Below are 24,059 nucleotides of genomic sequence, written 5' to 3'. Positions count from 1 at the left end.
TCCAAAGGGCCATATGAAGAAGCTTCCATAATTTAAAACACAAATACAGTAAATGCTAAATAAAAAAACCAAACAATCTCAAATTAAGTGAAATTTAACACAGAGAGTCCATAAAATGATTGAGTCATTTTAAAGTACAGTGCCAATTCACTATCTTTGAATATTACATCATTGTTCATATATAAATACTGACTAGTTCTACTTTAATACTTACTTTTTGACCTACTTCTCTGGAAGTGTTAGCAGATTTTTGTCAGCTTTGTATTATAAGGCTTGCCAGCCAAATATAGAGGTTCTTAGGATTCTGTGCTCCTGTAAAAGGCACTCCATAGAATGGCCAAACCATGTCATCTTTTATAGCTGTCATGCAGTACTTGCATTAAACTTGATATAATGAATTTCTTTTTGCATTCCCATCCCTCATTCCAAAAGAAAAGTGCTTGCTAAGAGACAGATATTATGGTTTGTGCTATCATACAGGCTTTCCTAGGACTGAAAAGTATAATGAATTGATATCCCTGTCTTCCCTCCTTTCTAGACCTCCTCCCATCTTAAATTACTTCCAAGTGCAATAATACCCTACTGGATAAGTTATGAAGAAGATAGCTGTATTTTTTATGTTTAAGATTTCCTCTGTGTGTGAATATGAAGACATTTCCTACATAATCAGCTTGCTATGAGCAGGTGTGCATTCATCCATCATTAGAATGTTTTGTTACGTATAATGGAAAGGTAACTATTTTTCTACTTCATATAATACAAATTAGGGTAGAGGCAAATATATATTTTTAGTCACAATATTCCTCACACACACACACACATTTAGCATAAACAGTTGATGTGGTTATTATCACTTCATTCCTCTAACGGCTATAATTGCTTCCTTTTCAGGCCTTCCCGTTCAGAAAAGGCAGTGATTATTAAGAAATAGATTAACTGTGTGGTTGTGCTAATAGTGAAAGTAGCCTTGTGGCCACTTAAACAGCCCAAACTCCCAAATCTACTGACTCCTCTACCAGTGGAGAAGAGCCAAGACACCTATGTGAGGAACTGGAAGAAATGTAGCTCTGTCGTAGGATATGATTATAAACATCATGTGCTGTGGTCTGGATGGGAGCAGTAAAGATGTATGATTATTATTCATTAATTAAATTTATTGGTCACTTTTTCTTGTCAAAGGCAAGTCGAAACAACTTACAACCGGATAAACAAAGTCCAACTTGTAGATGTAGATATGTGTAGTTCAGGACTTCACTTGCAATCTAACGAGTTCAGGGATTGTAGTTTCGTTTGCAGCTGTTTCCCACTACGTCCCACTTCATAAATTAATGCACTCATCTCAATATTATGAGAATGAGGCTTCCTGTAGAAACAATAAAACCCAGAGGCATATGTTATGAATACTACCTGTGCAGGAGAGTGAGCCGTTGTGGTGATTTTCAGCTTATCAATTTTAAAGCAATAATGATTCTTTGTTTCTCCAATACTATTTCATATGATAATCCTTCCCTCCATTCAAAAGATGAAATGGTTGCACTCTGTCGCTCAAGCTCAGAAGGCCTCATCTGCACCTTATTCTTCTTAGAGTCAAAGACTGGGGAAGGATGGAACATTTACATCCACAATAACCAATGCAGTCTCATATTGGTTTATATTGAAGCTTAAATTGCATTTGAGACTCGCTCTCTTTGTGTTAATGTAAGAGAGTGGTTAATGTAAGAGAGGCGTTTGTAACTCAGATAAACTTTCTGGCTAGTATGGGGTCTTTTTTGGCATTAGAAACTTGGAAGGAAGCAGGAACCACCACAAGCTCTTTTGTAAGAATGCTGTTGCATGCAGTTATATACCTTCATTACCTTTTATTTCTTTCACAGCATGCTGACAACAGGCATTAATTTTCCTCCAGAGTTTAAAGCAGCTTAATGAGCCAAGTGGGCATATTTAATGTCTAGCTTAAGACTGAAGAAATACAGCTAACCAAATAAGCCTCATTTTCCAGGCATTCTTTCCCTGGTTGGAAGGGAATAGTGTTGACGCCAGCAGAGTACTAGGTAGAGAGCAGGTGGGATTTAAACGGTAGCCCATTCAAGTCAGACTGAACCTGATTGTGTTCAGCTTGCCGGCATTCGTGCAGAGATGCTTACCTAGTTGACTGCTCCTGCTTTGAATGTTTGCCCAGTTCCTAATGTGAACGGACGCTCTACTGGTAAGTGACTTACATTTTATTCACAGCTGAAGCTAAGTGGTGGATCAAATGCTTTGTATGTACTGGGTCCAAGATTCAATCCCTGGTATCCCCCAGATAGGGATGGCAAAGACATGCCTGAAACCTTGGAAAGCTGCTGCTGTCAGTTTGAACAATATTGAGGGCTGACTTGATATGAGATTAACTTTCTATAAGAGCAGCACTGGACAAAACAGGTGAGACTTCTCGCAATTCTTCTTCATGTCAGATAGTATGACAAAGGCTAAATTGAAACACTCTACAGTGGTGCCTTGGTTTTAGAACAGCTTAGTTTATGAACAACTTGGAAATAGAACGCTGCAAACCTGGAAGTAAGTGTTCCTATTTGCGTTCCAGTTTGCTTTGGAAGCGGAACATTGAGTGTGTTCCGTTTGAGTCCCAAGCAGCAATGCAACACAGAGGTGATATTTGGAGCTTTTTGTTTTTCCTTTTTGTTTTTGCATTTTTGTTTGTCTGGCTTTTTCATTTTTTTGACTGTGACTTGTTCTTCATTTTATGGGACTGACTTGTGACTGTGGCTTGTGACTGAGTTTTTGTGACTATCATCAGTGCACGTAAGAATTTTTTTTTAAAAAAAGTTTTTTCTCATCTACAATACTGTCCTATTTATTTTATAGTACAGTACCTTGATTATTGCTTTCATTTTATGGATCAGGGATCTCGTTAGATAGTAAAATTAATGTTAAATTGCTATTTTAGAGGTTGTCTGGAACAGATTACTCCATTTTGCATTACTTTCTATGGGAAAGCACGCCTTGGTTTTAGAGCGCTTTGGTTTTGAAACAGACTTCCAGAACTGATTAAGTTTGGGAACCAAGGTACCACTGTATTTAGTCCTACAGCATCATAGCACTGACAGTTCCAAAGTGGCAGGAGACTGTGGAGCACACACTGCCCTGAAGTCTGCAGTAAATGATGTTTGATGCACAGTTCCAAATAGGAAGATGGAGGAAAAATATACGAGCTCCTCAACTCATTGCCAAATAGATACCCCATGGAATATTCTGTTCAAGTTTTTCTTTGTGTTTTTAAATAAATTATAGCACAGATAAACCTGTTGTGTATTCTACACTTGGGAATGCAGATTTTCCAAGCGCAAGTCAAAACTGTTCTTTGTGGGGGGGTTTTGTTTTTGAGATACACACACACACACACACACACACACACACTATATGAAAGGCACCATTTCCTTTTTCTTTCTTTTTTAAATTGCAGTAAAGAATATAGGGGAAGCTGGAAGCTTCTGAGAGGAATTACTGGCTTCCTTGAGCTCTGTTTAATCTCCTTGTGTGTCCTTGGGGAACTTAAAAGAGTGGGCAGTAAAACTGTCTCGCTAGTAAAGTTGCCTTGGAACTTGTGTTTTCTAATAATGCTTTTGCCATTGGTGACTTTATGAAACAGTACTAAGAGTTCTAGTCATCTACAAGTAGGCACAAAAGATGTATAGTACTTCAAAAGAGAAGGCAGAGAGTCGGATGAAGATTTTATTTCATAAAATAAATTGCACAGGATTAAGACATAATTCCGCATCAGATTCTGTACTTCATCCTATATCTTCAGTGCAGAGGCTCAATGCAGATCAACAGCAAACCATGAACAACACCAGCACTACCATTGCAGGTGTGTTATTCCTGCAAATTCAGTTGGGCATTCTTGTTGATAAAGTCTAAGGCTTGGTGTGCTATAATTATTTAAAATCAAATGTGGTTTTCAACTCCAATTCTGAATAATTATAATAGTGGAATTCTTGGCACTTTGGGCATGATTTTTTTAAAAGCCTTTTTAAATACACTAGGTATTATAACACTGTTGGAAATGGTAATGCAACATACTTCTCCCATGGAAATTTCAGTACAGTGGTACCTCTAGTTGCGGACTTAATCCGTTTTGGGGTACCGTTTGCACCCCGAGAAGTCCGCAACTAGAGCTCCTCTTCTGCGCATGTGTGCGAAGTGATCGAGCGCTGCTGTGCATGCGTGAAGTGAGCATATCGCTCATTCGTGAAGCGTGCAGGTTGCTTCTGCACATGCGCGGGTGGCGAACCACGTTCATAAGCTGAAAGTCCATAACAAGAGCGGAACACAACACAAAGTATGACTGTAGATTATAAATCTCTTTTGTAGATCAGTGCCATATTTTTCTCATCTGTAGCCTTGTATTTTCTTATTATTTTGAAAAGATTCATTTGCTTTTTTAATTATTTGCTTAGCCATGCTTGTCGTACACACCTTCACTTAAGCGTATCAGCAAGGTGCTCCCATTCATTTCCAACAAAACTGAAGGGAGCATTTGCTCATTTGCCAATAATTGCTGCTTTGGGAATTTTAATGTTTTGCTACAACAGATATCTTAAATTATGTAAACTGCTGCTTCCTGTCCTCGATACTCATTTTGTCCCTTTTAAAGTCTTTTTTGTTGAATTTCAATTAATTCAAAGTGTAAGAGGAGTTCTGTAATGGAAAACAAGTGCGCTGAGTTTTCGATTGGGACATGTGGTTTACTGATGCTCAAGATCGGTCCTTGCATGCTAATTGAGCAGTTAATAAAGTGGATGTTGGCAAACCGTCGATACCTTTTTTGGGAGAAGTTTGTGTGTTGCCATTACTGTGCTGCTGGCTCTTTGGGCTTTCCTCATGCTGGTCCTGTATTCACTGTGTTTTGCATTGTAGTCAAGCAGAAATCAACAGTTTGGCTGTACTGCAATCAATAAAACCTGCTGAGTGTTAGCTTCTTGTTCTTTCTTTCCTGCTTTAATTTAAAACCTTGGTATGGGTCCTCCCTCCCTGAGGACTATTTTTGCAGTGTACAGTCTTCTGATTTGTCTTAAAGAGACAATATGGCATTTCATTTCTCAAAAACAGCATGTATAATAGGAAGGGACTCTTGAGGCATCAGCTCTAGTGATGTATTGGTGCCATTTCATAGGTAGTTAGAGTACAGAATCACAATCTGATAATACTCACAACTGCAAGCAGCTTTTATTGGCTGGGCAAAAATTTCATTTTACCCGCAGCTGCATTTTGCCGTTTTAGAGCTGGGAAAATGCAATTTCCTTGCAACACATGCCCCGGGTGGATGATTGCAATCTGGATCCTTTTGGGATAAGGGTTGCAACCACTGTACGGTCCCTAAGAGAGAATAATTTAAGCTCAAAAATATCCAAAGAGCCAGTGCTAGTGTCTTTCTAACTAACAAAAGGATTGAGGAGAAAATGAGTGGATAATCCAAATTTGCGTCCTATGGTATCATTGTAGGTGCCCAAGCATTTACTGCTCCTTCTGACCGGTTCTGGCTTGAACTGTGCTATTCGCTGGTGTTGTGAATGCCCAAGAAATAGTACATGTCATAGCAGCATAGGTCTGCTAGACTGCTTTTTGGGACCAGGCTTTATAGTTTCTAGACCCAGTTTTTAAAGTACCTTTTGAAAGCCCTTCAGGGCTTGGTGTATCTGCAGGATCGCTGTCCCCATATATGCTTTGCTCTGCTTTGAGATTCTCCTACCATCTAAGGTGCTTGTTACTCCCGGTGAGAGGGCCTTTTCATTGGTAGTGCCCCAGCTTTTCAATTCTCTCCCCAGAAAGGATTACGTGGCAGCCATTCTGATGTATTTTGGGTGCCAAGCAAATACCTCAGTTCCTTTAACTCCTGTTGATCTGTTTTATTTGCATTCTGCTTATGTAGAGGTGCTGCTTTTGGGGGGTGGGTAAGTCACTCTGATAATGTATATGAAGCGTAAGGCGAAAATGTACCTAAGTGACAAATACTTTGAAATGCCGCATAGTTTGCGCACCCTTGCTGAAAGAGAGCGTTAAGACCAAGGTTTGAGTGCTGATTTCATTGTCACTGACATTTAACTTGGAAAACTGCAAACTAAGGATTGAATGCAGAGGTCAGGAGAGGCAAATGCCTACAACAATTAGACTTAAAACTTGAGTTTGATGGAAGTAAATGAGAACTGGCAATACTGTTTTGCAATTGCTTCTAACAATTTGATCTGCCAACAGAACTGCTGCTTTTGGCAGGTACATTGGTGACAGATGTATAACTTCTACAGTGATGAAATGTATTTCATTACATTACTTTCAAAACTGGTAGGTTTTGTTGGGTGAGTGTGGAAATGCTACAGAATGACAAGCAAATTCTATTCAGCATTATAGGCAGCTTAATCAAGCTGCTAACTAGTCAACTTGTTTATACTTGATTATACAGAGACGCCAGGTGACGCTGTTGTCTAAACCACGGAGCCTCTTGGGCTTGCCGATCAGAAGGTCAGAGGTTCGAATCCCCACAACGGGATGAGCGCCTGTTTCTTTTCCCAGCTCCTGCCAAACTAGCAGTTCGAAAGCATGCCAGTGCAAGTAGATAAATAGGTACCACTGCAGTGGGAAGGTAAACAGCGTTTCTGTGCTCTCTAGTTTCCGTCACGGTGTTCCGTTGCACCAGAAGTGGTTTAGTCATGCTGGCTACATGACCCGGAAAGCTGTCTGTGGACAAACGCCACCTCCCTCGGCCTGAAATGAGATGAGCGCCACAACCCCATTGTCACCTTTAACTGGACTAAACCGCCATGGGGTCCTTTACTTTTTTTTTTTTTTAACCTTACTTTATTATACCCAATACTATGGGCAACATCCAATGTTAGCCCTAGTCAGAGCAGACCCATTGAAATCAATGAACAAGTTAAGCCATCCTTTAATTACCCCACCTTTCTCTCAAGGGTTGATTGCACCAAAGTCAAAATCTTAGGCCATTGCCAATGTGTCTTTGTATGGAATAAAGGAATTGTAGGAGGGCAGGGGAAAGAAAATTTGGCTTCTGTTGCACTTCCACAGCAATCAGTTTATTCATTTCCTGCAACCAGAGCAGAATAAAATGTGAGAAAGGAGCTAGGAATCTTCCAGCAGCCCCCGTGAACTTGAAGCATTTAGATTAAAGACCCCTGAGGCTGCAATCCTAAAGAGACCAATGGGGCTTTCCCCCTACCACAAACCAATTGTGTTAAGACCAGGTATTAGGCAGAAGGGCTCGTATTCAAACATCACTGGGTAACTGGGAAGCAAACGATGTACATTGGTACCTCGGGTTACATACACTTCAGGTTACAGACTCCGCTCACCCAGAAATAGTGCTTCAAGTTAAGAACTTTGCTTCAGGATGAGAACAGAAATCGTGCTCCGGCGGCATGGCAGCAGCGGGAGGCCCTATTAACTAAAGTAGTGCTTCGGGTTAAGAACAGTTTCAGGTTAAGAACGGACCGCCAGAATAAATTAGATACTTAACTTGAGGTACCACTATAGTGGGGTTTGTGGAAATATTCCTCCCCTTACCACTGCTCCCTCTCTCTCGGACTTCAAGGTCAGATACCTATAAAAATGCTGTGTTTTTGTTGATTCAATCTCAGTCTTTAATTTAAAGATACACTATGTATAGATGCTAAAGCAGGGCCAGCCCAGTACATTTTGGTATCTGAGACGAAGCACAAAATGGCGCCCATCTAATACGTGGTAATAAGGGGTGAGTGAAGATCCAGATCAGGAACAAGTAGGGGAAGAGACCAGCAGCACCTCCTATTTGCCTAGAGGCTGCTGTAGAGGCGGCCAGATTCGGCCTCCAAGAAGTTGGCATCAGTGGCAGTTAATGCATTCCTTGGAGGATCTTTTGCCCCTGTGAATTCTGCCATCTGATATGGTTGCCCCACCTTCCCTCATGGTTGAGCTGGCCCTGTGCTAAAAGCAGCTTTGAACTGAATGGAACACTTTAACTCTTTATTCCATTTGTTTCTCAGATTGTAATCATCCCATTTATAACACTCCAATAAAAATATTTATAAACAACTATTATGGGTTTAGTTCTGATTATTTCTTCCCGCAGTGTAGATGTTGCACTTCTGAGGGTGGCAGAAGTACCAAGAGAGCCCACTCTGCTGATTTTAACACCAAAGAAGGTAATTGGGGATGGAGGCAGTTTTTCAGATATTTGGGGTCTAAACAGATTTTAGAGTATGATCAGACTTCATTTTATTCATTGCCTTTAAAAACGGATTTGCTTCGGTCAAAGTACCAGGCTTTTATTGCTAGAGAATGAAGGTAGACTTAAAAATTGAGACATAAAATGTGTCTAGCAATCGTTACTGTGAAGGGAATCCAATCAATCTTTGAAATGTCCAATACTGTACTGAAACCTATAAAATACCAAGAGTAATTTAAAGCCTATTCAGAAATTATGCTAGTAGGCTGGAAGGGACATGATATAGAAGTGATCCATGGAAGGTGTCAATCTGATGATGAGACTGGGAGAAAAATGAGTGAGACAAATGGTAAAACAAATAAATGCTATTAACAAACTTAATTGCTTATCCTTCATGTAGTGAGGATATGGAGTTATTTGTTCTGATGGATATTCTGTACTCATCATTTCGTGGAAAAATATTTGAATTAGAGGTAAATGTTTTTGGAGTAGCTTGTAGGAAGCTTGGACTGGGTTCTGTGCAACTCCTTGGTTGCTGAAATGTTTCCCCCTTCATGAATTCTGCCAGAATTCAGTGTTTAACATTGCACATGTGTGTGTGTTTTAAAGGGGTATAAACAGAAAAATTCTGAAATTACTTGAGCTGTATTTTAAGCAAGGAAACGTATGAGGGTTGTTGTTGTTTGCGTAAATGTGGCTCTCTTAAGTTTCACCCCTGAGATTTGTGCCTCTGGATTACTGTACCTAGGTACAATTGCAGCTTCCTTCTAAGAAAGGACAGCTGCTTCAAAGTTAATAAAAGTTAAAAGCAAAGTATTTAACAACATAAAACAAGAAGCCTTCATTCTAGGAAGTACCTTCAGTGTTCTTGAAGGGTTTGGCTGTAATCTTTTTCTGGATTTTCTTGCCTGTATAGCAGTGTTAGTCTCGTTCTTTATAGACATGCTATGGGGAAACTTTCCTGATATAAAACCTTCATTTATATAAAACATCCTTCTAAGAAATGAAAAAGTTTGTTCGATATCTATTGTACAGATATCCTGCTGAAACCTGAAGAATTTTTAAAAGGGGCAGTAAGAACAACAACCCAGTGGCTTGGATCCAAACAGCCTGCTGTGTAATCAGAAGGGACTTTACTTGTTTAGTGGAATTTTTGGAACTAAGCCCATATTTACTTAGCAGCGTGATGAATTATGTCATGCATTATTTAAACTGGTTTTAACCACCCATACAGCTTTTCTTCTCTTTGATTTCTCTGAGGGCAAGATAGTGAGCTTGTAGAGGTTTTACCAATGGAATTGTTATAGCCTGTATTTCAGCAGAGTACTTGTCAGATTTCAATCATTATTTTCCCACTATTGCTTTTGTTGCCTCTTATATGCGGGCACCACTAGCTGAAGTAATTTTGCTGAATTCTTGATAGTGTTGTGAGTTTGATGGGGGGGGCTCAGTCTATATGGTGCTTAAATACCTTCTAATCCCCCTGAATTGAGCAAGGGTTAAAATCTAATGGAGGATTCCATTGTTGAATTAGCCATACAAGGATCATAGTTGCCACCTAAGTATGATCATTAGTATGGCAAAGGAGGTCGTTCTGTGCCAGAGGGCAAAGGAGTGGACCCTCTCCCTCACCCCTCCTTCACCTGAGAAGGACATTAGCCAGGGTTGTGTGTGAGAGCTGGGCTAGAAGCAGGCGGAAGTGGAACCATGCTTAATTTCGCCTTGAATCCAAACTTGTGACTATGGGAAGCAAGACCATCTTGGGGTGTTAAGGCTCTGAACCCCTCCATCATAGGCTGAAGTTGTATGTATGGGTCATTCCACTACTGCCGCCATTGTGCATCATGATGTTGATAATATTCTTAGCTATATTGCAACGATGTAATGAAATAGAAAACAGTGTAGAATACTTTCAAATGGAATAAAGGTAAAGGTAAACGTACCCCTGACCGTTAGGTCCAGTCGCGGACGACTCTGGAGTTGCGTGCTCATCTCGCTCTACAGTTCGAGGGAGCTGGCGTTTGTCTGTAGACAGCTTACGGGTCATGTGGCCAACATGACTAAGCCGTTTCTGGCGAACTTATTTGTTTTTAATTTATCATTCAGGTTTTTATTTTTTTAATCTTTCAATTCCAGAACTGTAATCATCAGTTCCAAAAAATGAAGAGAATGTATTTTAATAAAAAATAATGTTGGTCAATAAAAGCAATATGTAACAATTAAATACAAAGTTTAAATTGTTCTAAAATTAAGAGAATAGATTCTACTTGTTGCATTTGATAGCCTCTATAGAGGCTTTAAATTACAAGTCCACGAAACAAGTCCTTAGATGGTTGAATCAGAACTACAACAATTTCAACTTCCATACTAGAGAACCCATACTTTCCAAGACAAACTGGTATTTTATAGGCAGCTCAGGGTCATGTTTTCTGCAAACTCAGCAGTAATCACTGATAAAACTGGTATCCTACCATGCTCTTGTTTGATACATCAGCCAAAATGCTCTGTAGAGGCTCATTCCAGATCAGTCTTCAGCTCTTGAATCATGTCACTCCTGCCTTGAGTGTGAGATTAATTTTTATTTCCTCCAATTGCAGAAAGCTTGGCTCCCAGCACACACTCATTTATCTGAGGAGCAGTTCAACATGTAATTGCTGGTTGCTGGAGTTTTGTTAGTCATGTTTTTAAACAAGAAACTTCAACCTATGTAGGATGCAGAAGAGCATTGTTTGTTCAAACAAACAAGCTCTAATGAAAATTATAAATGGACACAGATCTGACATAAGAAATGACAATAGTAAATAAAAAGTAGTGAAGCAACACTTCATTCTCCCAGGACACCCTGTATGTGTTCTTATGTGAACAAAGAAACTTCAGAGAGAAACTGCAACCTGAAACTGCTGAATTACAATTCGGCAAGAGATCAAATTCTATGAACTGTAGCTTGAACTGGCACAAAGGTTGTTTTTTATTATTATTACTCTACATGTGTAAATTAGCTTAAGAATACCAGGATGTCTATTATCAACAACTTTTGCCAGTGAGTATTGTTACTATTGCTACCTGTACTTTTTGCATTTCGTTTTTATCTGACCCAATTATTTACACCCCTTCCCCCCCCCAAAAAAATACTTTGTGTAAATACCTGTATCTTAGGATAATACTGCCAGCATCTGTCAATTTCCATAAAAGCCCTTACCGCAATAAATTTGCTAGCTTTCAAGGTGCCACAAGACTCTTCGTTGCTGTTGTTTTGCGTAGCAGCCTAACATGGCTACCCCATGGGGGGGATTAAATTCTGACAATATCCTAAGTAATATTTTGCATAAGCACTTTCTGTACAGTACATAACCAAATAATATTTTTTTATTTAAAAAAATGTACTATAATAAACTAAGTAGAAACTTTTCCTGTGATTAAGTGGAAACACGATCATACCATAAATTCACTAAAGATTGAATCAACCAAAAAATCACTGGGCAGGAATCTTCTCCATCATTCTTGATCCCAGGGTGGGTTACAAATGTATAAAAACAATAAATGTTCACAGAATATAATAATACACAACAAGAGCAGATAAAACCAATACTCAAGCCAGTTAAAATTCATTCCTGTGGATGGTTCCATTAAAATCTTTAAGGGTTAGGAAAATAAGTTTTGAGCATGCACCAAAAGCCTGCAAACAGCCTGACTTCCAAGGAGAGGGTGTTCCACATTCAAGATCACCACCACTGAAAGAGTTAATTTTCATGTTGCTACATAATGCACCAATGCTGGATACAGGACACAGCAGGTTGTAGAAGGATGTGGATCCTTTTCGTAGAACAAAATTTGTGTGCCCGCACAACAGGTTCTTGCTTCTTTGGAGCCCAAATTGATCATGCAATGGTATTAACCAGAGATGGATAGCTCCCTCCCCTGCCCCCTAAGACATTGGTGGCAAATGTACTTGTTAAGTTGTGGGTGAACATATCAGACGACACAGCGATTCTTCAAACAGCTCTTGTTTATTCACAGGCCAGAACAGAACTGAACTGAAGGGTTCAGCCAGCCTGCTTATATAGAGCTCCAGTACAACGTAACTGTAACAACTTTCTCCAACTATCCAATCACTAAACATCACTTTTGATCCCTTATTTGCATATGTGGACCTAAGTAAAAACTATCTACAGTATCCCCCTGCTGGCCCAGGGTGAGAACTTCAGTACATAACAGTACTGAAGAAGGGCAAAGACTTTCTGATGATCCTACTATTTATGCACTGTGACTATTGGAAAACCTAATTAAATGAACTAAAGGAGACCGGTGGCTCTTTCTGTCATCGCCTATCCCTTAATCTACTATAGTAGTAAGCACTGTATGGTAAACATTGGGAGTTCGTGTATATCATAATCCAATATGCTCTTGGCAGATTGATTGTGTTGAGCAAGCATTGGCACTGTTCACCGTTAGCCTCAGTTTATCTGCCAAGCCCCTGTATACCAAACAGCATTTCCCATTAACCAAGCAGTTGGCATGATAAATAGTTGCAGTGCCTGATTGCTTAGCTGACTGCTACTTGCTTGCACTCAATTTCTAGCATCCGCAGCAACCTTTTTATTGCTTCACAATTCATTTGTATTGGGGGTTGTAAATCAAATTTGAGATGATGAAGAAGCAAATGTGCTGTGTGGGGGGGGGTTAACGTGCATCAGTTATTTTACAAGCAAAGAATAGGGGTGGCCCTCACAAGCACTTGGGCAATTTCAAAAGCAAATGAGAGTATTAAATTGATTACATGGAGACAAGGTTATTACTCGGAAATTTGGCTAGAACTCTTTTAGCATAATGAAATAAAACTCTACTAGAATTTGGCAGCAGGGTATAGTAACCAGAACCACAAATAATTGGATATTGACTGAAAGCAGAAATAATGGGTCATTGGTAGAAGTAAACATTTCCTTTAAAGCAGACTTTGCTTGTTTTTGGTAATTTCCTAGTTTGTTCTATTCTGTTTGTCTTGCTTCAAAACAGACTCATTCTCAAATTTGAGGTGTTCGCTTTTGATTATTATTGTTTTTGTAAGGTAACTATTCTAACCAAAGTTGCTATATGTGCATTTCTTAACAATCAACATAAAAGCTTTTTACTATTTTCAGCACCTATGCCATGATAGTACCCACATCCGTAGTAGTTATGGCTGCTTGAGAGACCAGGTTCTCCTTTGTGTCTCTGTATAGCTGTGCTGGTTGTGACAGATATATTAAGAAACAGGAATAAGAGTAGTCCTTCATGCCAAGATTTCTAATTTTTTAGTGCAGCATGCATTAGTGTTAAGGTTATTCATTTGAAATTCTTGTCTCAGTGTCAAACCCAGTTACATGAATGACCTCCTCTGCGTGTCTGTCTAGTAATCAATTTCTCATGGGATCATGTCATCCCTTGTGAACCACTTTTGCCCCATGGGGGTGCATGTGAAAGTCCAGATTGTCAATTTAAAATGCTTGTGTGTCATAGTTTGTTGGCATCCATCTGTGTGTCATAACTTTAGCATTCATTGGCAGTGGAGAGGGTGGATTTAAAGTAGCATTTTCACCTCACCGTGTTTTTGTGTCACCAACCTTGTACAATAATTGCTGTATATTACCTAATGTGCATGTTTTCATATATTTATTCACATTTAAATAGCATTTTTCATGTTTTTTAATAAATCCTCTGAATGGAAGTATAGGGAACCTTATCATTTAACATTGTAGGCTTTCTTAACAGTTTGCTTTCCCTGCCTTCCCATGAAAGTTGGTTATGTTCAAAGAAAGCTTTGTCAGTTTCACAGATACCAGGATGACCTCAGCCATCTACTCCTTTTCTCTGCTACCATTTTCCCACCCAAAAGGGCATGCATGTTTACCTGTATAGTGAGGTGGACTAGAAGGATTCACCTGTATTCAGTGTAGTGAGAGTGCAGAACAGAACGGCTAGCATTTTTTAACAGGTTGGTCAAAGAGTGTCTTCTCCTATGCTAGCTGAAGATGTGTGGTGGCATTATGGAACTCTTAACAGGATAACCTGTGAATTGTGTTTGTGTGCATTGCATGAAATAAGGAATCTTCATCAGTAGTGATTAGAGAGCACGTATCAAAATTGCATGTATGGTTTTTGGCCTTCCACTTCTGCAGTCCCAACAAGTTCAGCAGCATTTTGCTGTAGTGCAGTTTGTTTGCTGATGTTTGAAACACCATGACAGGAAAAGCTTGCAGAGATTTGGAATAGTAAATGTTGGTGGGGATAATGTTAGGCATCTGCCTTTCTCCTGCCTATATATATCACTCAAAATGAGTTGGCACCAAAGCTGCTTTTCATAAGAAAAACCAACTGCTGGGAGCTGAAATTCATAGCTTGTTTATGCAAGTTTATTTCAAAATTTTAGCTTAGTTTGGCTCAGGTATTTCTTTTTAAAGCACATATAATTTTTCACTACAGGGTCTTGCACAGTGTTTTTTGCATGTTTTGGAATTTGTTATTAACACCATTTTTCTCCTGAATTTAAACCTCTTATATTCCTATTTAAGAATTGTGTGTTTTCTGTGCCAATTTGTCAGTGGTAATAACTTTGCCTGATATTTTAGCACATCGCAGTCAGGGAACTGTTCCCACTTCTTTTAGATTACTTTTCAGGAGTCTTCACAGCCTCGTGGACAAAAGTCATTAAAGAGCTTTTCATCTTTAGAGTTTGTAGTATTGTTGTTGACAACAATATAATTGAATGCATGCCTATGCCTGTGCATTGTATATATTATCTAAAATCTGGACAAACTTGGGTCTAAACTGGAGATATTCAATAAATATCTTGTCTTTTTCTCCCAGTGGGCTCTTCGTGAGGAAACCTAGGTATGAGAAGTAGCCCTTACATTGAATGTATTCAGCTGAGAACTCTTGACATCTAATCAATCTTCTTTACAGATGCTTTGCCTGAGACAATCTGGAAATCTAAGACATCACAGAAGAGCACTTTATAGCACACTAGTGCCATCTGATGGTAAGCTTTCTTATCAGTTACTGTTCTCATATCAAGTGATGACATCGTTCACAGTGTCTGGGTGCATGCATATCCAAGAATTTCTCTGTTTTTATTCTGGACAATTGAAAATCTTCAAAATTTTAGGTCAACATATACCCCTCCAGTGCTTCGGACTTCTTAGTATTTTGCCCACCCCAATCGTATAATAGTATCCTCCTCGTGTGTTATGAGATGCCCGTGTATTTTGAACTCCTAAGAATAGTGAATGGTGCTGCATTTGGAGATCTTGTTGCAGGTGTGGCAAAGATCAGTAGTGTTGGGGCTTGATAGTTAACAAGTCTCACAGGTTCTTTAAATCCCGGGTCTCTTTGGAGCCCATTGTACCCCAAGCAAAAGCACTAAATTCTTCATGAATTCTGGCAGGGGGGGGGGGGGTTGCAGGATTTCAGTAGCATATTCCTCCTTTAAGCTCTGTTTGGCCTGTACTGCAGAGAGTGCCTTTCCTTCAACCACTTTCAGTTATTCATATCCTGTAATGTAGATATACAGGATTCTGGATATACAGCCTTCTATCATATCATATACACTTAGTAGCTACCCATTCCACTTTTGGACCTTCTATTTAATATGTATGTATTTGTTTGGTTTTTATCACATCCTTTCTTCAAGATCTTCAGTGCAGAGTATATGTGGCAGCATATAGTAAGGTGTGTCATGTCTTTGTTTTCCCCAAGCTTTTCAATATGTGCTTGTAAGTTACTCTGTTGTCATCATTTTTTAAAAAAAAGTTTGAGTGATAAATCAATTAAAATGCCCTTTTCTCCCCCAGAAGTAACTGTACATTATAAACATGGATTGCCTGCGATAACTCTGACATTACCCTCGAGAAAGGAACGCTGCCAGTTTACAGTCAAGCCGATGCTGATGACTGTGGGAGCCTTCTTGCAGGACATACAGAGAGAGGATAATGCCATTGAAAAGGTAGAAGTCTTCACAGCAGGTACTAACACCACTGTCACCTTGAAAGTAAAGGACATTCTGTTCCAACTCCTTTACATGCAAAGCAGACTTTTGGAAATTTTTGTTAACTGTACTACTTTGGGGGTGTGGAGGTTTCCCCTTCAATGAGATGTCTAGCACAAGAGTGGGCAGAAAGTAAACTGGTAGATCTCTGTGGCTGATCTCCAGTAGTTCCATAAAGATTTCTGATGCTCAGTTGCTTAACAATTTTTGTTGTTTGTTGTTTAGCTGTTTAGTCGTGTTCGACTCTTCATGACCCCATGGACCAGAGCACGCCAGGCACTCTTGTCTTCCACTGCCTCCCGCAGTTTGGTCAAACTCATGTTGGTAGCTTTGAGAACACTGTCCAACCATCTCGTCCTCTGTCATCCCCTTCTCCTTGTGCCCTCCATCTTTCCCAACATCAGGGTCTTTTCCAGGGAGTCTTCTCTTCTCATGAGGTGGCCAAAGTATTGGAGCCTCAGCTTCAGGATCTGTCCTTCCAGTGAGCACTCAGGGCTGATTTCCTTCAGAATGGATCGGTCTGATCTTCTTGCAGTCCATGGTACTCTCAAGAGTCTCCTCCAGTACCATAATTCAAAAGCATCAATTATTTGGTGATTGGCCTTCTTTATGGTCCAGCTCTCACTTCCATACATCACTACTGGGAAAACCATAGCTTTAACTATATGGACCTTTGTTGGAAAGATGATGTCTCTGCTTTTTAAGATGCTGTCTAGGTTTGTCATTGCTTTTCCCCCAAGAAGCAGGCGTCTTTTAATTTTGTGACTGCTGTCACCATCTGCAGTGATTATGGAACCCAAGAAAGTAAAATCTCTCACTGCCTCCATTACTTCCCCTTCTATTTGCCAGGAGGTGATGGGACCAGTGGCCATTATGTTTTTTTGATGTTGAGCTTCAGACCATATTTCGCACTCTCTTCTTTCACCCTCATTAAAAGGTTCTTTTATTCCTCCTCACTTTCTGCCATCTGCATATCTGAGGTTGTTGATGTTTCTTCCGGCAATCTTAATTCTGGCTTGGGATTCATCCAGTCCAGCCTTTCACGTGATGAATTCTGCATATAAGTTAAATAAGCAGGGAGACAATATACAATCTTGTTGTACTCCTTTCCCAATTTTGAACCAATCAATTGTTCTATATCCAGTTCTAACTGTAGCTTCTTGTCCCACATAGAGATTTCTCAGGAGACACATGCTGTTGCTTAACAATAGCAACAGCAAAATGTCTTTTCCCACCTATATTAGGCTTCTGGGATTAAGATAGCTAGGCAGGAGGAGTGGACCTCTGTTTGAAAGGAAGAATATGCGTTCAGTTGAGTTCTTGGACTGAAAACAAATTGTGAGGCTCAGAATTTGCTCAAAGGCCCCCTGATGTTTAATTCTGACTCGTAATGTCTTTTGCACCTGGCTCTGATTGGTACATCTTGAAGTTCAAGGGGGTAAAAGGGAAGCTCGAACAAGGCTGAAGTCTGAACAATCTTGGGCTAGCAATAAGCAGGACTAGCATCAGGGATTGGCATTGTTGGGCTCCTGCCAACATCTCAACAGAGGATGCGATTTCGTCTCCAGAAAACAAATCATAGTTAGTTCGTTTGGGCTGTTTAAAAACCCCACACATTGGCTAAACAAACCATCACTTGGTGTTATGTGCAAACCAGGCAAGATGTTGATGGTTGACTTTTATCTCTTTTAATGGTGTCACTAATTGAAGCCACTTCATTTTTTGGATAGGTATTACTAACTTTTTAAATGAATGAATATAGCCAATCATACTATTAGTTCTATTACAATTACTCACTTTTTAAAAAGTTGTCATAGGTGTAACCAAATGGGAGGGAATTCTTGGTTTGTTGGCTGGAATCATAGAACTGAAAACCTTATTATGCTGATGGTCAGATCAATAACATAGTTTAGTAATATCCTTGTCAGCAATCTATAACTGAAGAGATTATCAGACTTCTGATGTTATCATTCCCAAAACATTTGCAGCATTTCTATTCTGCATCTTTGCATAAGCTGAGATAACTACCAACCAGACTTCACTTTATGCAACATTAAATAGAAAATTATCTTGCAGACGACAGTTACAGTTAAGAAGTGTACTAGAGAGACTCCTGTATTTGTTCTCCTCTATCTTTTAATCTCTAGGGCGATGTGAATTTACCATTGCAAAAGTGTCTGTGTGCAGTGCTTTCAGAGAAATATTTCCTTTTAAAGATACCACCCCGCCTAGATTTCTTTCCCCAAACCTAAATTATGTTTATATGAGAATACTGAATCTTACTTGCACTTAACATTTATTAAATCGGCGTTTTTGTGTTGTTGCATTTTTTATTTATTTGTAGAATGCCTAGTAGCCGACCCATAAAAGTTAATAGCAAAACAAAGCAGCGAGAATAATATTTCATATAAATATTTAATGTTCCCCCCCCCTTCCCTCCTTTGATAAATGATACTGGGCCAGATGGCATCCCCAAAAGAGCGGGTGGAGAAGAAAGCTGCTGTACTTGGTTCATTGCTACTGTGATCAGAAGCCCAGCATGAGCCCAGATGACAGAATTCCAGTCAGGATATGCCAGTATGCCTTTGCTAACAGCACATTACTTTGAGTCAGAGATAAGACAGAGAGGCAGGCCAAGTTCCAAGCTAGTAATAATATGTTTTATCAGAATCTCTTGTTGTGCTAGTTTTAAAGAAGCATTAGTGTACTGACGTTGCACCTTTTGGATGAATGACCAGCTCAGTGCTAGAACACATGCTTTGAATGTAGAAGGCCCCCCATTTCCATCTGGCATCTTTGGTAGGGTCCTTCACTATGCTCTTTTCAGCACCTGCTTTAAAATATCTTTATTTTAGGCCATCCAGACATTTAGAAGTTACAAGCCGAAAGGTTTTAATATATCTGCTTTTTATCAATAATTTTAATGTTTTATTTTATATTCTTTAAACTGCTCGGAGGTTTCGTTACAATCAAGGGGTATATCAATATTGTTAAAGAAAATAAATCTCCATTTAAAGCAGTCTGATAGCGAGAAGGATCTATGATGGAAATCCACTTGCCATAACCTGCAAATGACAGGAGGACAGCAAATTATGGTAAACAGCTCTGACCATATGATGCACAGGAAGAGGGAAACAGGGAGTGTGAGCAGGCAATCACTACACTGTTCCTTGGTTTGATAAAACCATAGGAAGCTGACTTATTCTACTGAGTCAAACCATTGATCTATCTTTATCAGTATTGTCTATGCTTATTGGCAGTAGCTTTCCAGAGTTTCAGGCAAGAGTCTCTCAGCTGTACCTGAGGATTCCAGGGATGGAACCTGGGACCAATGGGAGCCGAAATACGTGTTCTGCCATTGAGGTATAGCTCTTCCCTAACCCTGGCCACATTGGTCAAGAACCCCAAAGCAAAATGCTGCTCCTAAAAGTATTACATTGGGAAGAAGATAGGCTTTTCTTAGAGTATTAATCCATATGTGGATGGATACAGTGGTTCTAATCTAGATGCGAGCACATAGGTGGTGATTCTTGGCTTACTAACTTTCAGAATCTTCGGACCAAAGTGTAGATCACACTAATGGTGTGCATGGATGCATGGTAGCTTCTCTTGTTTTTTCCAGGTAAATGGCAGGATTGGAAAAGTAGATTTTGGGAAGCAGGGTGTTGTAAACAAAATCTGCCCTTTTCCCCTTATGGGGTATCCAAGAGCCCATATAGACTCCTAAGGGTTAACCCTTTCTCTCCATGCTATGATTTCAGTGACGATTGCAACCATCTCCCTACAAGATTAGTCCTGGGAGGAAAGCTTCCATTGCCTTGATGTCATGTCACGTTTTGAGTTTCACTAGACATGACAAGAAACGGGAAGCGACAAGACATGGGCCTATCATAGAAACAACCTAACTCAGTAATTGTTGGTGTAGTAAACCTTGCCTGCATTGAACTTCATTATCTGTGATCAACACAGTACTGGTGCTTCATTACTTAATGAAGCATTTTATTGCTAGTATTGAGGTATTTGCTTTCTTCCTACAGATGGCAGCATGATTTCTTCTTCAACATTGATGGAGGTTCTTTTGATGAATGATTTTAAACTTGTCATCAATGGTGCAGAATACAGTGTTCATCCTCCACTGAAAGGTACACAATTCCATGACCAACGTGAAATCATCTGGAGACATATTTAATATATTTAAAATTAATTCCTTCAAAAATTAATTCCTTCATGCTGGCTGAGAAGTTAGCCCCATTGAGTTCAATGGGACTTACTCCTAGGTAACTGTGAATAGGAGGATTGCAACCTTAAATCACAAGCGGTCAAAACTGACACTTTATTCTGTGCTTTAAATGACTAGGATGATAGAGCTGTTCCTTCCTTTTGCAAACCCCCAAGCTTAATTTGAATTCTGTCTCTTGAAATAAATGGTGCCTATTGAAATGCATGCATGTGTTCTTGTTCTTGCATAGCCCTGCTTCATTTGCATTATTCTGAGCTTGAATAAGAGGTGAAGTGGGAGAAAAAGAAATAGCAGGAAATGCTTGGGCAGCTCAAGGCAGCCTGCAGGAGAAAATACAGTGTCCCTGCAATTTATGCTCACTTTACATAGATCACAACCTTATGCAAGATGGGGGTGGGAAGAGTAAATAAAGATGATGTGAAGAGTTGCTTACCAGTCTCTGGGAGCTTCCCAGAGGCCTAGTACCTCCTTACCAGAGACCAGTAAACAGCCCTCTGCTCATAGCCCATGGGGTTCCTGACTTTGGTGATTTTGCCTTTGCACAGAGACTCCCGGAATCAAACCCTCATGTAAGTGGCGGGTCCATTGTACCTGCCCATTGCCCATATCCCTGAAAAGGTATGGAATTTCAGGCCTCCCAAAAGCTGCGCTGGCATAGTGGTTCCAGTTTCTTTCTTTCTTTCAGATCAAATGAGCACAGAACATAAACTGGAGATGGATGACATCAAGTCTATGGTCCACAAGTTGTTTACAGCACTTCATTTAGAAGACCACCAGACAAGGAGGGAGAGGGAATTAATGCAAAAAGTGGAACTTCTGAAAGAAGAACTGCTGCCTCTGGAGCAGGTCTGGAAAAATATTTCTTCATACATTTCATATTGTGGAAATCTATTTTGAGTTTAGCAGGTGAAGTCTATGAAATGTGTGGCAGATTTTCCCACTTCTGCCCCCATTTTTGACTGGTTCCAGACACACTGGAATGGGCCCAGTACCTGATTTTTGTTACCCCAGTTCAACACAATTTAACTTATCAAAATGGCAATACAAGGCATCTTTCTGTTTTTGTAACATCCTTCAGAGACAGGTCAGATCTGCATACTGAACTGGTATATTTCTACTCCCCATTCCCTATATTGAACCACTAGGTTTATGTTATAAAAATAATACTTTGAATTGGCTCAACTTAATTAATCCACCTTTATAGATAAGTAAAGCAAGTTGTATTTTAACATTGAAACTCTCTTAGTATGCTCAGATGTGAGCCAAACACATTCTTGTATAACTTAGGTATTGATGTCTATGTAACTTCTTTCCAGATACACTTTTTAAAAGCAGCATGTGGTTTGTATTTGATGTAGTTATTTTAGATGTTTTGCTTTGATGATAGTAAACTATATTTAATAATTGAAAATTAAAATTATTGCAGAAGTTGCAGTGTATGTATTTTGGACATATGACTTAATCAATTTCTTTCATGGATAGTTTGTGAAATGGAGACTCTTTTTTTTTGATAATTGAGAAAGGATAGCAAAAATTATCTCCTTGAAAGCAAAAATTGAGTGTAAATATCCCTTCTTTAAAGCTTCTTTTGGTCTTTCATTTGGGGCCCATATCATCTTTTGTTTGCTGCCCAATTCTAGCCTTGCTGATTAAAGTAATTGTGATTTAATTAGGGTTTCTCAGCTCTGCATCAGTAATGTTATTTTATAAGGTTTTTGTGCTATTTATCTTTTTATCTGTATTGCTTGCTTAAGTTCTATTAAGTAAAGGAAATGTGTCTGCTATACGCCTGAAAATTTCTCCTTGAACACTAGATTTTTCTGTGTGCTAATACTAAGGAGACTAATCCGTCTCCCCCTGAATGTCATAGATGTTAATGAAAAACTACGGGTACAGGGCTGTACAGCGGTACCTTGGGTTAAGTACTTAATTTGTTCCAGAGGTCCGTTCTTAACCTGAAACTGTTCTTAACCTGAAGTACCACTTTAGCTAATGGAGCCTCCTGCTGCTGCTGCGCCACGGGAGCAATACTTCTGTTCTCATCCTGAAGCAAAGTTCTTAACCCAAGGTACTACTTCTAGGTTAGTGGAGTCTGTAACCTGAAGCGTATGTAACCTGAAGCTATGTAACCCGAGGTACCACTGTATACAAATTTAAATAACAACTTAATTGTCAGACTCAACTTCTGCTACATAGAAATCAGGCTTAGATACATCCTCTGAACAAAGCAAAATGGTCACACCTGCTTTATCAATAAGAAAGTAGAACAGGCTTGCAGCATCAGACCAAGGTCTACAAAATCCAACATTCTTCTCCCAAAGTGGTTAGATTAGAAGAGTGTTCAAGACCATCTAAAAGACTAAGGAAGAAGGACAGTGCTTACTGTTAAATGGCTTCTTGAAAACAGTTGAATTGTTGTTGGCATCCATCTGTTTTGGGGGACAATGGAAGAGGCCGCCTTTATAAGTGAAGTCAAAGTATTGGAAGGTTGCAGCACCTGCTATGGCTGTAGAGAGTGATGCAGGAGAAACATGTTTTGTCTCCATGGAAAGGCCTGGCTGAAGTCATCATTTGAGACTTCTCTACACTCCACATAGTGAAATATTTTAATTTATTTATTAATGCACTTTTGCATACAAGGTAATCTGTGGTAGTGGGTGGGGCATGCTTGAACAATGTTGTCTCTTCAGTCTTAACATTGGTTCTCTCTTCCTAGCTTAAAGCTGGAATTACTACAGATGTTGATGCTAAGACTTCTCGGCTTCTATGGATTGGCTTAGCCTTAATGTCAACCCAAGGTGGAGCCTTGGCATGGCTTACCTGGTGGGTCTATTCATGGGATATCATGGAGCCTGTTACTTACTTTATCACCTATGGAACTACCATGGCGTTCTATGCTTACTTTGTGCTTACTAAACAGGTGAGTCTCTGTAAATCTGGAGCTGTAATGTTAGCAGAATCTACATGGTTATCATAGTGAGAGTCTGCAAGTACATATCTGTGAATCTTCTAAAGTATCCTAACAAGGAGGCCTAGGATTTCTTTAGGTTGTAAAATGTCCATAGACCCAGGTTGGCTAACCTGCAGCCCTCCACTTCATTGGATTCTATGTCCCATCAACTCCAGCTGGCATGGCCAATGGACAAGGGATTGTGGTAGTTAGGGTCCTTCAACTTCTCAGGTGGGTACAAGTGCACTACCAGGTAGGTGTTTTTATGCACCACTCACTTGAAGGTGAAAAACACCACCCATTTGACTGGATGCTGGCTCCTCCTTTTCCTTGGGGGGGCAGTTTGTTTTCTGCCTTCACTTGAACTAGACCTATTTTGGAATAGACTGTCCTATTGTTCTGATCTCCACGGGGTTCATACAGTTTTGTGGATGCTGGTCATTGGATCTATAAAGCTTCTATGCCTGGGGCTACATGCCTGAAGGGTCACCTTCTGTCCTTCAACATATCCACAATCAACCAAGAGTACTTGCCTAAATGTGAAATGCATGCATCTCATCCATACCATATTGAGTGCTTTTTTCCCCCAGTGGCTGATTCACTCTGTCACCTTGGGAGAGTCATTAATGTCTTGGGA

At 39.7% G+C, this 24,059-nt stretch overlaps 1 protein-coding gene across 1 annotated transcript in view; it reads left to right on the top strand.

Moving 5' to 3' along the window:
- The window catches only part of MCUB (mitochondrial calcium uniporter dominant negative subunit beta), a 60,992-nt gene that overhangs the window by 31,941 nt on the left and 4,992 nt on the right, over positions 1–24,059 (top strand). The window contains exons 2-6 of the mRNA XM_083756795.1: positions 15,152–15,227; positions 16,039–16,209; positions 20,270–20,374; positions 21,158–21,318; positions 23,189–23,392. Coding sequence (XP_083612921.1) covers positions 15,152–15,227; positions 16,039–16,209; positions 20,270–20,374; positions 21,158–21,318; positions 23,189–23,392 — 717 coding nt within the window. The remainder of the gene's footprint in view (positions 1–15,151; positions 15,228–16,038; positions 16,210–20,269; positions 20,375–21,157; positions 21,319–23,188; positions 23,393–24,059) is intronic.

Source organism: Podarcis gaigeae (genome assembly GCF_964106915.1).
Source record: "Podarcis gaigeae genome assembly, chromosome: 9".
NCBI lineage: Eukaryota > Metazoa > Chordata > Lepidosauria > Squamata > Lacertidae > Podarcis > Podarcis gaigeae.
This window is presented reverse-complemented; position numbering and strand designations above follow the sequence as displayed.